Below are 15420 nucleotides of genomic sequence, written 5' to 3'. Positions count from 1 at the left end.
GATCATCAGCCGGCGAGAGTGTCAGGGAGACAGTCAAGTATGCAACAGACACTTAACTCTCCCGGGCTACCACTCTAGTGAATGAAAACATACAGCATCTTTTGTAGTATTTTGGAAACCTAGTCACAAGTTTATACAGAGTTGCAGCAATGATGTTTAACAAATCAATCACAGGCTGTACCCATTCAAAGTATGCTTGTCACTAATACAATACACTTGTCATTCTATGGTTAAGTCAATCACAAACTTCAGTTACAAAACCCCTAAACACCAGGAACTTAGTCAAAAGCCCAACATTTGCAATTTTGTCTTAAACAATGTAAGCGTCAATATCAGTAACACCACAGAAGATTTCTGTTTACAGAAATGTCCAAGTCCCCAGGAAACACATCCTCTCCCACTATTGTTAATGGGTTTTTGCTTGGGCATAACAGGAAGCACTATCAGAAAAGCTTGGTATGCAGGCTTCCTGATCCCCATAGTTCCTCTAATATGGTACAGAATTATAAAACTTCAGTTTATTCAGAACCCAAAAAAGTCAAGCTAATCCTTTACTTAATAAAATATTTCACACTTCCATTATTTCATAACCAGGATATTCTCAGTTAATTGGCTTTGGTAAAAATGATAAATTATCCCGAGTGTGTAACAGTGCTAGTGCACACGGTGATCACTGGTCGTCGTGGGCCGAAGGGCCTGTTTCCGTGCTGTATCTATAAAGCCTGAAGTCTAAAGTTGCAAAGAGTTAGTGTGTATGGACAAGGAGAAAAGTCTTGGGGTGAATTTTGGATATTCTGATAAAATCATATTCAAAATATTAACTGTTTTCAAAAGGTGCTGTGAGTATACTTCATTGTGTGTTTTTTAATCAATTTCCTGGCATTTATAATGATCTCTATTATATTTAATAAAATGTAATTGATGTTTAATATTTATATCCAAGTGTTGGGCCAATTAGTAAATTAATTATAATACATTTATTTTGTGACCGTGATGGGATTCCATAAATAAGTTCGCTATCATACTATTCTTGATTACTGCAGCTAATCCAAATCATTTGTTTAATTTATTTTAATTGTGTAAATTATCATGATCGTAACTTTAAAAGGCATCATGTCATATCTACATTTCTACAATAATGGAAGGAACTAAACTGGTATGTCAGAAGAGTGGGATAAGGCTTTTTTCCATTGTAGGTATTCTTAAGTCATTCAGATCTGTAAATGAGGTGCATTTTGTGCTATTTTCACATGATGAGATTGCCCATTAATGTTAAAGATGAGAATGCAAAATTGGTCAAAAAGTGTAATGGTTGATCTCTATCAGAATTGCTATGTTGATAAAGGCAGCTTTCCAAACCTCTGGAAACTGCTGGAAACATTTATTGACCCTCTTGTAAATTCTATTGAAAACATCTTGGTTATATCATTTTAATGGCTCCAAGAAATCCCAAACCACTTTACAACCAATCTAGCATTTTTCAAAAAAACTAGTCACAGATGTAATATAGGAAATGAAGCTACCAATTTGTGCACAGCTAGCTCCTATAAACATTTCCCGATGTTGGTGGAGTCCAGAACCAGGGGTCACAGTTTAAGAATAAGGGGTAGGCCATTTAGATGAGGAAAAACCTTTTCATCCAGAGAGTTGTGAATCTGGAATTCTCTGCCCCAAAAGGCAGTGGAGGCCAATCCATTGTATGTTTCCAAGAGAGAATTAGCTATAGCTCTTAAGGCTAACGGCATCAAGGGATTTGGGGAGAAAGCAGGAACATGGTACAGCTTTTGGATGACAGTGCTGGCTCGAAGGGCTGAATGGCCTAAACCTAATGTAGACCCTAGCAGAACCCATTGTAGAAGTAGGAACTTCTCTGGCCCAGACAAGCTAAGCCCTTGTTATCTTCCTGTTCCCACCAGGGACTTGGGTGTCTAAAAACATTCACAGATTACCGTCTTATCACAGAGTGTGGAAAGGAAAACTTTCCAATAGTCTGCTGAGAAATATCTTCTTCATGATGTCGGGTCTGATGACAGTTTAATGATATCCAGAGGAATTTACTGCAGAATACATTCTGTGCAAGTAGCTCAGGAAAATAAATAATTTCTTCCACAAAGATGTAATCGTCCACAAGTTTTTAATAAGCATTCAGTCCTAACTTAATTTCATCAATTATTTTTAATTACGTTATTTTTGTTGTCGTAAGCTTTATTACTTTAAACATTGAGGCTTTATTGTATTAACTCTGCTGCCTTTCAATCTGTTTACAAGTTCCAGATCACAAGATTAATGTGGGTGACGAAGGCTTTTCAGCTGAGAATACCACCTGCGAGCAGAATGTGGCTGTTTATCATTGGAGTTCAGTGTAATAATCCCAACTCCCTTCAGGGCAACGTTCTTGTGAAAGAGTAGCAGCTTGTTCTTGTGTCTGAACTCCCCGTCATAACCCAAGGACTGTCTTCTATTGATTATTTTGTTTTGGTATATCTGTAAGCCTTGTTCTATGTTTATTAAGGAGCATTTTCCAACTCCCACGCTCACCCCCTCATTAAAATGCATTTATAGGAGCTGAACAAGTAAAGCTAATCCAGTTCAAGAGGCAAAATACTGTGGATATATGGATCTGAAATCTAAACAGTAAATTATAAATTTGCTGCATCTTCCACTGGCATTCGTAACTAATTAGGTTTTACAAAGAAAATTATAGCACAGAAACGGCCTTCAGCCCATAATGTCTGTGCCAAGAATGATACCATTGCCAAGTTTTATCTGCCTGTACATAAAACATATCCATCAATTCCCTACAAAACTTACTAAATTCTTAAGGGGTTGGACAGGCTAGATGCAGGAAGATTGTTCCCGATGTTGGGGAAGTCCAGAACAAGGGGTCACAGTTTAAGGATAAGGGGGAAATCTTTTAGGACCGAGATGAGGAAAACATTTTTCACACAGAGAGTGGTGAATCTCTGGAATTCTCTGCCACAGAAGGTAGTTGAGGCCAGTTCATTGGCTATATTTAAGAGGGAGTTAGATGTGGCCCTTGTGGCTAAAGGGATCAGGGGGTATGGAGAGAAGGCAGGTACAGGATACTGAGTTGGATGATCAGCCATGATCATATTGAATGGCGGTGCAGGCTCGAAGGGCCGAATGGCCTACTCCTGCACCTATTTTCTATGTTTCTATATCCATGTACTTATCTCTAGTATTTGATATTTCCATCCTGGGTAAACAGAAGAATTTAATTGTCTAACCTATCAATGCTTCTCATAATTTTCCGATCTTCCCACAACCTCCAGCGTTCTAGGAAAACAATCCAAGTGCGTCCAACTTCTCCCTGTAGCTAATAGCCCCTAATACAAGCATCACTTTAGTAACCCTGCTCTGCACCCACTCCAATCCTTCCACATCCTTCCTGTAATCTCCTGCTCCATTTATCTTTTCCAGCTCTCCCTAGTGCAATCAGTCTGAAGAATGGTCCCGACCCAAAACGTTGCCTGTCCATTCCTTCCGGGGTCCGAATTTGGTCAGTTTTCATTCAATGTTGATGAATCAGGATGGACACAAAGTGTAGGAGTAAGTCAGCAGGACAGGCAGCATCTCTGGAGGGAAGGAATGGGTGATGTTTCTGGTCGAGACCCTTCTTCATACTTCAGAATCAGGAGTTTAATGTGCTTCTTCCTGAAGGTACAGTCTGCGTAACATATCAGGAAATGGAACGTCAAAGGGAATAGGAAACCAAAATTCAGTGAAGCAGTTCTAAATGCTAAGGTTTACACTATTGACCCTCTTGAAGACATGTCTTGCAGTTCTGGGCTGGATGGAACATAGGTTAATGAATAGGCAAGATTGGAGGAGCACCGAGTCCTTCAAAGGTTAGAAAGCTGGAACTTCGATTAAATGTCGGTATAAGAACTGTTGAGTTGTACTCCCAGACATCCATCAAAAGGTGATTCAATCCTTGTATAAAACAAAATGCTGCAGAATCAAATCTTAAAAAATTGCTGAACATAAATGTAATGTTTAAATAATGTTTAAGTTTTGCTTTATAATTAATTCAATAATCAGCGTTAACGAGTCAACTAATAATTTCTAAGACTTGTGCGGCACAGTTGCGCAAACGTAGAGTTACCTGCCTTACAGCACCAAAGACCCGGGTTCAATCCTGACTAAGTACCGTCTGTATGGAGTTTGTATATTCTCCCCGTGACCTGCGTGGGTTTTCCCCGGGTGTTTCGGATTCCTTCCACACTCCAAGGACGTACAGGTTTGTAGATTAATTGGCTTTGGTAAAAATTGTGAATTGTCCCTAGTGTGTAGGATGGTGCTAGTGTACAGGGTGATTGTTGGTCAGCGTTGCACTCAATGGGCTGAAGAAGTTGTTTCCGCGCTGTTTCTCTGAAGTCCGGGGATAATTAAATGAGCTTGAATTAAATTCTGTCCCTTTGGTACCATCCATGTTGTACTATAATCCGCAACACTTAATCTCTAACTTTCCAGAAATTAAGAATAACTTGATTTGAGAGCATTGTTGCCACTTTAGACTGGGTCAAGAAATCCTCACAACATTCATGTCTGACTGCCTCTGACCATATACATTGTGACATCACAGTGGCAGTGAAGTCAGCGCTTGTGTTCTGTTGTGACCCAAACCCTGTCCATGCAAGGTCATTAAAGCTTTCCAAATCTGCAGTCATTCCAGTCTTCTCTAATTGCTCCAATCTTTCTTCTGTTGAACATTTTTCGATAAGTTTCTCTGGAACTCTGGAAGGGGGTGGGGGTGGGGGTGGGGGAGGTAGTCCGAGAAATGGATAAAATTATGAGAGGTAGAGATAGGTATATGATAGACCCCCATACCTTTTCTCTGGGTGGAAATGTAACCTGAGAGGGCATAGCGTTATGGTGAAAGTAGCAACATTTTTAAAAGATGTACACAGCATGGATTTTTTTTTACACCCAGAGTAGAGTTGGTGGAAGGAGAAACAATAATGACATTTAAGAAGCTTTTAGATAGGGACATGAATATGCAGGGAACGGAGGCATATGGATCATATGCAGGCAAATTAGTTTATCTTAACATCAAGATCAGCACAGACATTGTGGGGCAAAAGACCCTTTCATGTGTTGTTTTTTTCTATGTTTTACGTATTATATTGGAATTAGATGGAAAAATCAGCCTTAAAACAATTGGCAGTAGTAATGAAAATAAATTAATTGTAATCTTGAATATTTAAGAACGTGATCAAGAATTAACATCTCCAGTACATATTGAGTTGCCAATATTATAACACTATTCACAAATGATATTAATTTATTAACACGTACAGTAATCCAATATTGTATTCGCAATGCTTATTCCATTGGGAAGGGTCACTACTGCTCATGGGAATTTTAAGAGTCTTGAAAATTGAAGGCAATTGGAAACTTGCATCACTAATTTTTCAGGTTATGGTATGATGTGCCTTTTACACCACAATGACATAATATTACATTGCAAATGATGCCATTGATGTCAACTGAAGGGAGATGAGTAAAAGGTAACTGAGAAATTGACTACACAAAAGAATTTTAAGTACTTTTAACCTAAGGTTTGGTGTGGAAGGAAACCTTGGAAAAAGCAGGTCCAATGGCATCGGTTGAAAGAAAAGAAAGCCTCTGTACAGTTAAAGCAAACCTATTAAGAGATATGTAGAAGAAGTGCAAAAATCCCGGAATACCAAAGATATTGCTGTGCTTAGTCCGAAAAGAAGAAAAGTAAAGTGAGTCGGCTGCATAAAAATTATAGTATTGCAAAATCTAGTACTTTCGAAGTCCCACAAAAATTCTTAACACTGATGCTACTTATTTTCCAAGTAAATGTATTACTTTTTCTTTAACGTGCTCTAACTTCATGCTACAGGTAAAATATAAACCAAAAAGTTCACAAGTACTTGCATGGCTGGATATTGTTCAGATCAATATATATTTTATCCTGTTTACAATGGAATATTTCATTCTATAATCTTGCTGCCAAATCTAACATCAGGATGAGCTTCTGACCACACATTCAATTTATCTACTACCATCGTAACATCACCCATCTCTGTGTCTGCTACCACTCACTACCTGGTTACACCTGCACCTTGTGTTTTTGCTATGGTTTCACCTTTGACACTGACTGCAATGATGGGGTGCCTGTTTTCTTTGAAGCTTTAATATTTTGTTGATTTTCTCCTGCGCCTTGTGAAATGAATCTTTCTTCTTTACATCTTTCCTCTATTCCCTCTCACCCACTAAGCCTTTGCACAAAGCTGCAGAATGCTGAAGCCCATCTTATTCCAGAAGAAACCCATCCAAATCTTCAGGCGTGAGCCAGTCAATCCTTGTATATAATAGTACTAATCATTTTGATGTTTAATTCCTTTACTTCCAATATTTACTTCCTTAATATACTGTAGTTTTATATATCCAAGGAAGAACAATTTTCTTCAATTCGCTAATATAAAATCAGAATAATATGTTGTAGTTACCAGAATTAATATGTGAATGAAATATTTTTATTATATGTGCTCTCCTGACTCACCTTTATTTCTTGCAGACATATTTCAATAAATAACATAATGGAAACTAAGAACTGATCATAATGAAAAAAAAGAAGGAGGTTCTTGGTACTTTGTGCCAAGAACTAACTTGTCCAGGCTGTGGGAAACTTTACAATAACTCATATTTGTTGCCTTGTGAACATAGCCTTTGTGGCAACTGTCTCAGCAAAGAAATAAAACATGAAAAGGGGGGTCAAATATGTGTTAGGTGCCCCTTGTGCAAGGAAAACTTCTGTTTTAACCAAGAAGATGAGGTGAAGTTCCCTGAGAACTACCTGTTGAACAGCACAGTGACAAGGTGCAGGCAGGAAGGACTTAACACTGGTGCCGATGGTATTAAAAAGAAAAAACGAAAACCAAAAGGAAAGATAAATCCTCAGCAAGTGCAGATCTTCTGTCAGCTCTGTGATGAAAAGGACAGTCACATTGCAATGAAAAAGTGTGTCAACTGCAATCTAAACTTCTGTGAGAAATGTCTTCGAAAAATTCACAAGAATAAGGCATTTCTCTCCCATGTTCTGATCGATCCTTCGTCTTGTGTTGAAGATCAGATTAAGTGTTTCTTTCATCCTTTTACAAACCTGAGGCATTATTGCATCCAAGATAAATTGCCAATCTGTGATGAATGCAAGCTGAGTACCCACAGGAATCACCGTTTATATTCTCTTGATCTTGCCTTCCAATGTGAGATAGCAGAAATGCAGAAGAATGTCTCACAATTTACAGAAGGTACTTGCATTGCATGTCAAATTTGACTCCTAATTATTATTTGTGCGGGTTATTAATTATTAGGAAATAGCTGTAATTTACTTTAGAATTTGCATTTAACAAGAAATCCCAGTGGCGCAGCTGGTAGAGCTGCTGCCTCTCAGCGCCGGAGACCAAGTGCGATCCTGACTCTGGCTGCTGTCTGTGTGGAGATTGCACTGTCTCCCTGTGACCATGTGGGTTTCCTCCCACACCCCAAAGGCAGGTAGTTTTGTAGGTTAATTGGCCTGTGCAAATTGCCCCCAGTGTGTAGGGCATGGATGAGAAAGTGGTATAACATAGTGCCAGTGCCAATGTCCGGCATGGCCTGTTTCCAAACTGTATCTCTCAAATAAAAAGTTATTAATCTTGGTTGGAGGTGCAAAACTTTCCACTGAAGTCAATGGAAAAGCAAATCGGACCTTTGGTTATGAATGCTTTCAAATGATTTACACATTTTTAAAACACAGCTATATTTCAATGTGTTTTTGTACCATAGCGAATGTACATATTTTCTGAATTAATATTTTAAATTTATTATAATCTTTAGTTTATTACAGTTATATATTTCTCTGAAAATACTATCTTGATTTGTAAATTTCTTTGTAACTTTCTAATGAGTTGCTCCTTTGCTTTAGTCAAAGTCAATTTTGAAAAATGTATTCAGCAAATGAAATTAATGAAAAATGACATGGAACAAAATGAGATACAACGAAATGCAGAGGTGTCCAAGGAGTTTGTTTCATTGCACGAAGCACTTAAAGTTCAAGAGCAAGCAATTAAAGACATGATAAAAGTGGAGACTACAAAGAAACAAAATGAGGTTGACCAATTCTTTGAATCAGCATCAGCATCGATGTTGAGGTTAGAAGGATTGATGCTGTATGCAATGGAAGCTTGCAAAGAAAGTAGACCAGCTATATTCCTACAAACATCAGCACAGATCAACAAACGCCTGGCCGACATCACTCTGTGTGTGACACCCAGTAATTCTTTAGCGATAATTCCCTTTGAAGACTTTGAATTAAATGTAGATCATATTAAAGATGCAATTGATACGCTACCATCGCAACTCTGTGAAACCAAGTCGAAACATTTGTGTAGCGGGGATTTCCAAATGATTCAGAGATTGAATGTCCCCTACAAAGTGAAAAAGCTGAAAGCTGCTTGTAGTTTGCAAGAGGCATCGCTGAATCCAATTTACTCATCATTTACTTCTAAAATTCACGCTGCCTTAATCACTCCCAATCTGGATCTTTGCTCGTGCATTACTCGATCTTGCGCGGTTACTTTTAACTCCGATGCATCCAATGTGGATTCCCGAGCAGATGTTCCTGCTTCTCTCCCGTGTGGTCCACGATATGCATCTGAAGATAGTCTCAGCGACAGTTCAACCAAGACGGCGTTGAATGATCGTGCCAGCCCCGAACACACTCCGTCTACATCTAAGGCTGAAACGACTTCAAATGCATCTGATGGGGGCTCGTGTACACACGGTGGCAAAAGCAATGCGCTCATTTCAGATGCTTCCAGTTTGGATTACTGTGAATCTGTGGCAAATTCTGAACACTATGCTCCAGAGAATAGCAGTGAGCCGCAAGCTGAAACTGATTATAATTTGTCGTGTACGTCTGACCCGCATGCTTCTAACATCTTTCAAAGTGCGTACTTCAAAAACTGTGACCTCAAGGGCGCAAGCAGCGCGCTGTATAACCCTGTTGCAATGGAGCCCAGCAGCAATGTTTTTAATATGTCAATGGAGGGCGAGTGTAATGATAAAAGCCAAGAATCAAATCAATTTCAAAAGGTCCCTGAAAAGACAAGTCCCTTGTGGATTTCTGACAAGACCAGGCCAATACCCATTTGGCAACTTGAGCAGCAAGACTGTTATATGAGACAGAGTAGTGGCGACGCATTTTCTCTTGAATTAAGTCCGAAAGGAACAGGTGGTTCAAGTAATGCGTGCTCTCCTGAGCCAGAAAACAGCAAATATCTGAACGACCATGAAAGTGGAGACCTATTAAAGGATCCCATGTCCAGTGTTATTTCTGAACAGGTAGCAGCAGAGAGCGACACTGGGATTAGCTCTTCCTGCAATAGCTCTTGTTTGTCGTCGGAAAAAGAGACGGATGAATATGTTCCGCCCTTTTACCAGTGCTGTGTCCCCTGTACTTTCACCAACACGGGACCGCCTCAGGCAGATTGTGCCAATAGTGGACCAGAGGACTATATCGACGGTGAGAAAGGCGTTCCTATAAACATTTGTGTCAATGAGAGCTTGTCTCCGAGTGAGCAATCTTACCACGCATGTAACACCTTTTCTTGCGTGGGCCCCTATTTTGCCACTGGGCATAATCTTCCATGCAAGAACATGAATTCGTCGTCTGAAAGAGAGAGTTCTGAAATAATCGCTGCTGGTTGCCAGAGGTGTCACCTGAGCAGCTCGGCTGGGTGTATGATCGACTGGAACAAGCGGGAGATGTATTGCTTACATAAGAACACTTCGAACAATGCGGGTGGCGCTGTCGTTGACGACGCTAGCATGTCCAACCCTGCGAGATCCTGGAATACAAATAATGTCCCCCGTAATACAAGGTCGAGATGCAAGTTTGGACGCCGGCCTTCTTTCAGGAATCCAAAGCTGTTTTCTAAAGGTAAAGCCTTTCTGCGAGGGTACCCCAAAACACAAACTTTAAATAATGTACAAATTACCCCATCTGCTTGCTGTCAATCGCAGTCTACATCTAACTTTGAAATCAGCTCAAATATGTCTAACGAAGACCTCGGCAACAGCAGAGTACTATACTTGCCTAGAGGTACCACTGATGACAGTGTAAAAGGCCATTCTTCAACTCGTTTCTACCACATCGGTGGTCCAAAGAGCCGAAACTTCAGAAGTGTCCATCGAACCTGTTCTCATTTGAGGCCACAGAATAATGCTGTTCACAAAACCCAGCAACACGTATGCACGCTAGAAAGGAACGTTACTGTCAAACAAGGTACAGTACATTTCCCATCTTTCTTACACATTCAAAATACTGTATTAACACGGGATGTTGGGAAATGTTGGTTGTTTAATAATCGTGTATTGTTTGAATCAGATAATGGTGAAATGTCACAGCTGTCTGTACAACTGCATGCATCAAGTTTACTCAAGGAACCCATGACTGCATTAGACCAGCTACCAGGACCTCCTAAAATATATACGCACACTGTGGATGGAACATCGGCCAAGGTAGCACTATTTTATCCAGATAGGTTTGACATTATACGCAATGAACTCTTTCTAGTCTAGCATTTACTTCAAGAGGGCTTGTATACAAAAACAGGGATGTAATATTGAGGCGCTGGTAAGGCCACATTTGGAGTATTGTGAGCAATTCTGGGCACCGTATCTGAGGAAGGATGTGCTGGCTCTGGAGAGGGTCCACAAGAATGATCCCAGGAATTAGTAGGTTAACCTATGATGAGTGCTTGTTGACACTGGGCCTTTACTTGCTGGAGTTTAGAAGAATGAGGGGGGGACCTCATTGAAACATACAGAATAGTGAAAGGCCTGGATAGAGTGGATGTGGAGAAGATGTTTCCACGAGTGGGAGAATCTAGGACTAGAGGTCATAGCCTCAGAATTAAAGGACTTCTTTCAGGAAGGAGATGAGGAGAAACTTCTTTAGTCAGATGGTGGCGAATCTATGGAATTCTTTGCCACAGAAGGCAGTGGAGGCCGTCAGTGGATGTTTTTAAGGCAGAGATAGATAGATTCTTGGTTAGTACAGGTGTCAGAGTTTAAGGGGAGAAGGCAGGAGAATGGGGTTAGCAGGGAGAGATAGATCAGCCACGATTGAATGGCAGAGTACACTCAATGGGCCGATTGGCCTCACACTACTATCCCTTCTGACCATATGACATTTAATCTTATTTTAGAGATACAGCGTGGAAACAGGCCCTTCTGCCCATCGAGTATGCACCGGTACAATTATGTGCAGTTCTGGTCTCCCTGTTGTGGGAAGGATATAGAGGTTTTGGAAGGAGTACAGAGGGGGGGTTACCAAAATTATATCTGGATTAAGGGTTATTTGCCAAATTGGACACACTTGGATTGTTTTTTTCTGGTATGCTGGATGTTGTGGTGAAACTTGATAGAAATATATTAAATTGCGAGAGACATAGATATGGTAGAAACCTTTCTCCGGATGGATAGATCGAATATTAGAGAGCACAGCTTTAAAGTGAGAGGGCCAAATTTTGCAGGGCCAATTATTTTACACAGAGAGTGGTGAGTGCCTGGAATGCGCTGCTGGGGGTGGTGGTTGATTAAGATCCGATAGTGGCATTTGGGTGGCACAACAGTGGCGCTTCTGCCTTACAGTGCCAGAGACCCGGGTTCGATCCAGAAAACGGGTGCTGTCTGTATGGAGTTTGTACGTTCTCCCTGTGACCATGTGGATTTTCTTCATATGCTCTGATCTCCTACATTTCAAAGACGGATAGGTTTGGAGGTTAATTGGCTTTGGTAAAATTTGTAAAATTGTCCCTCGTGTGTAGGTTAGTGTACAGGGTGGTTACTAGTTGACGCAGACTCAGTGGGCTGAAGGGCCTGTTTCCTCACTGTATCTCTAAAGTCTAAGAGGTGGAGGAATGTGGATGAAATGCAGCAGATGAGATTTCGTCCTGGCTTCATGGGTTTGACACCGACATCGTGGGCTAAATGGCTTGTTCCTGTGCTGTTCTATGTTCTAAGCCTTTCACTTTTGTTCCACACAGGTGAAGTGGATGTGTCCCCCAGTGGGAAAGCGGACTGCATATTTTTTTGAACTGCAGTTCCAGGAGATAATTTCAGTCGACAAGGAGATGGCGATACCTCAAGATCAAGCTGGTGTCTTCTCTGGAATTAGACGCAGAAACTTTGTGGCTACGAATCTGAACTCCAATTCTGAATATTTGTTCAGGGTCCGTGCAGTGAACATGACCGGGGAAGGACCATGGAGTCAACCTTATAAGGTGCGTTGTTTGTAAGTTGTAACATGAGTGTGGCACAGTGGCGCAACGGTAGAGCTGCTGCCTTACAGTGCCAGAGACCTGGGTTCGATCCTGACCACGGGTGCTGTCTGTTTGGAGTTTGTACGTTCTCCCCGTGACCTGCGTGGGTTTCTCTGCGAGCTCCGGTTTCCTCCCACACTCCAAGGACGTCGAGGTTTGCAGGTTAATTGGCTTGGGTAAAATTGTAAACTGTCCATGGTTTTTGTAGGATCATGTTAGTGTGCGGGGATCACTGGTCGACGCAGACACGGCGGGCCAAAGGGCCTGTTTCCCTAAAGGGGCTGTATCTCTAAACTAAATATTAGACATGTAGCTTCACTTTGCATGCTAAATTGATGAACCTTTAAGATTAGTAATGCACTGTGCACTCTGGTCACATGAAATACCTGGCTGCAAGTTGAGGATGTTGCCCGGACTCAAGACATTGAGTTATAAGTAGTGGTTGGGCAGGCTAGGACTTCATTCCCTGGAGCATAGGAGACTGAGGGGCGATCACATAGAGCTGTATAAAATCATGAGGGGCATAAATAGGGTGAATATGCATGATCTTTTTCTCAAGGTTGGAGAATCAAGAACGAGAAAGCATAAATTTAAGGTGAGAGAGGAAAGATTTAATAGGAACCTGAGGGGCAACTACTTCACCTGGTATATGGGACAAGCCGCCAGAGGAAGTAATTGAGATAGGTACAAAACAACATTTTAAAAGACATTTAGACAGTTGAATTTAGTTTATTGCCACTTGTACCAAGGTCCAGTGAACAGCTTTTGTCGTATGCTAACCAGTCAGCGGAAAGATAATACATGATTACAGTCATGCCATCCACAGTGTACAGTTACACGATGAAGGGAATAACGTGAATAAAGTTTAGTGCAAAGTAAAGTCAAATCAAAGATGGTCTGAGGGTAGATAATAGCTCAGGACTGCTCTCTAGTTGTTTGTAGGATGGTTCAGTTGCCTGATAATAGGTTCACATATAGAAGTTTAGAGGGATATGGATCAAACATGGGCAAATGGGACTAGCTTTATACGAGTGGTGATTTGGGTCGAAAGGTTGTTTTGGTAATGTATGACTTACCGGTAATTGAATTTTTAAACGAGACAGGTGGTGCAAATGTTGACTCGTGATTGGAGACAGCAACGCTCACGTTGAAAGACACAAAATGACACAGCAGGTCAGGCCGCATCCCTGGAGAACATGGATAGGTGATTTGTCAGGCCTACCCACTTCGGGCCCAGACTCCATTTAACGTTTCGACAAGTACATCACACAGTTGTACAAATGTGGTTTAATTTTTGAGTAATATATCACATCGTTATTTATTTTTTCTGGTCTGAATCTAAATATTTACAGGTTGGCATTAGAAATGTTTATGATCTTGATATGTTTGCAGATCCTGACTGTCTGTGGTACAGTACGAAATAGCGGGAATACCAAAGACAAGACTGTGTCCTTGAAAGGAGTTAAAGTAACTATTCACAGAAGCAACTAATCCTATTGAAAGGTGCAATAAAGTTAAGTCAATTCTTCCCAACCTTGCCTTAATTGTTTAGAAAGTGATTTGAAATTATTGGCGACTCAAACTATTCTATATACTTATGATCAGTGCCGGATTTACGTATAAACTAAACAAGCTATAGCTTAGGGCCCCCACTTTCTCGGGGGCCCCCCGAAAAAAATTGATGGGCCTCGAGGTCCAGGGGGGCCTCCGGCCAAGGCAGAACACCTACCGTTCAACTCTGGGCGGCCCCCCTCTCTATCTCTCTCTCTCTCTCCATCTCCCCCCGCTATCAGTGTCCCGGCCGCCGGGCTCCGCTCGCTCCTCATCCGCCGGCACGGCAGGCCGCCTTGCACATGCGCACAACCACGTCCAGCACATCATCGGCCGCCCTGCGCATGCGCACTGCAACGGCAACTGGTCGGCGCTGGGCACTTTCTCCCTCGCTTTGAATTGTGGGAGATTTGGCCGCCATGGCTGTCCGGTCGTTGGGGGCCTCACAAGTGGAACAGCTTAGGGCCTCTCTTCATCTAAATCCGGCACTGCTTATGATTGAGAGAAAATGGAGGCTGAATAGTATCTTTCAAAATGGATGCAAGGATCAGAGTTACAAATTAACCTGTGCCAGTCAGCCTCAATGTGGCTTGCACACCAACCACACGCTAATGGGGCTTTTTCACGGGGCGAGTTGACGCAAGATGTCACCAGAGTGAAGAGGTCGTGGTCCAGCACGAGTCTCGCACGATATAACGGGGGGTAGATAAAGAGTTCCCACGGTACTCGGCATTTCTGTTATTTGTGCGAGTGACTTGTCCGTCTCCCGATCTTTCGCGTTAAATCTTGAATGAACATCGTGAACTACACGTGACACAAATGATGTAACTTTTTTTTCACACACTATAAATATCCTCCCTTGGTTGAATTGGCTCATTTGGAGACATGTTTTACTGTGTATGTGGGAGACACAGATGGACTGAGCACAGTACCTCGGTCTTACTGTGTGTGGGAGAGGGGGAGAAAGAGACGTACACTCACAGAGGCAGAGTCTCTCAGCCTGTGTAAGAGGGAGGGAGAGAGAGAGAGAGGCACACACAAGGTGGATGTGAAATCTCACCTGCCTGTTTCAGTGACAGACACCCGCCGCCAGTAAATGAAGACACCCCCATCTGTCTCCCCCTCCTCTCCCTCGACTATAATCTTTAAAAGGGACTTTAAAAGGGACTTTACTGAAAGGTTACGCATTTATCGACCACAGGCAGCATATCAGAAGGGTCTCGATATCTCTGGAGAAAAAGAATAGGTGGCGATTCGAATCGGAACCCTTCTTCAGACATCCTAATCGGAATTGAGTCTGAAGATGTGTCTCGTCCCGAAACATCAGCTATTTTTCTCCAGAAATGCTGCTTGACTCGCTGAGTTACTCCAGCGTTTTGTGTCTGTCTTCGGTTTAAACCAGCATGTGCAGTTCACTCCTTACACGGGTCTCTGGAGAACATTGATTGGTAGCGTTCCGGACCCTGCTTCGGAAAGGCATCGATCGATAGTCGGCGAGGACTCCGAG

At 41.7% G+C, this 15420-nt stretch overlaps 1 protein-coding gene across 1 annotated transcript; it reads left to right on the top strand.

Moving 5' to 3' along the window:
• Window positions 1-7966: 7966 nt before the first annotated feature.
• Window positions 7967-13958, top strand: LOC116979571. The gene is made up of 4 exons (XM_033031135.1): window positions 7967-10321; window positions 10424-10557; window positions 12087-12323; window positions 13755-13958. Exons 1-4 carry the CDS (start codon window positions 7993-7995, stop codon window positions 13851-13853), a joined length of 2799 nt encoding a protein of 932 aa, XP_032887026.1. The 5' UTR covers window positions 7967-7992; the 3' UTR covers window positions 13854-13958.
• The last annotated feature ends 1462 nt before the right edge of the window (window positions 13959-15420 follow it).

Source organism: Amblyraja radiata, chromosome 13, assembly GCF_010909765.2.
Source record: "Amblyraja radiata isolate CabotCenter1 chromosome 13, sAmbRad1.1.pri, whole genome shotgun sequence".
In the NCBI taxonomy this organism is placed as follows: domain Eukaryota; kingdom Metazoa; phylum Chordata; class Chondrichthyes; order Rajiformes; family Rajidae; genus Amblyraja; species Amblyraja radiata.
Note: the sequence above shows the minus strand (reverse complement) of the source record. Positions and strands in the feature narration are given on the sequence as shown.

Excerpts from the sequence above, each read along its gene's own strand:
- LOC116979571 (XM_033031135.1), top strand. The coding sequence starts at position 7,993 with ATGAAATTAATGAAAAATGACATGGAACAAAATGAGATACAACGAAAT. Across the intron at positions 10,322-10,423 it reads GAACGTTACTGTCAAACAAG|ATAATGGTGAAATGTCACAG; the intron begins GTACAGTACATT and ends TGTTTGAATCAG. Across the intron at positions 12,324-13,754 it reads CATGGAGTCAACCTTATAAG|ATCCTGACTGTCTGTGGTAC; the intron begins GTGCGTTGTTTG and ends ATATGTTTGCAG.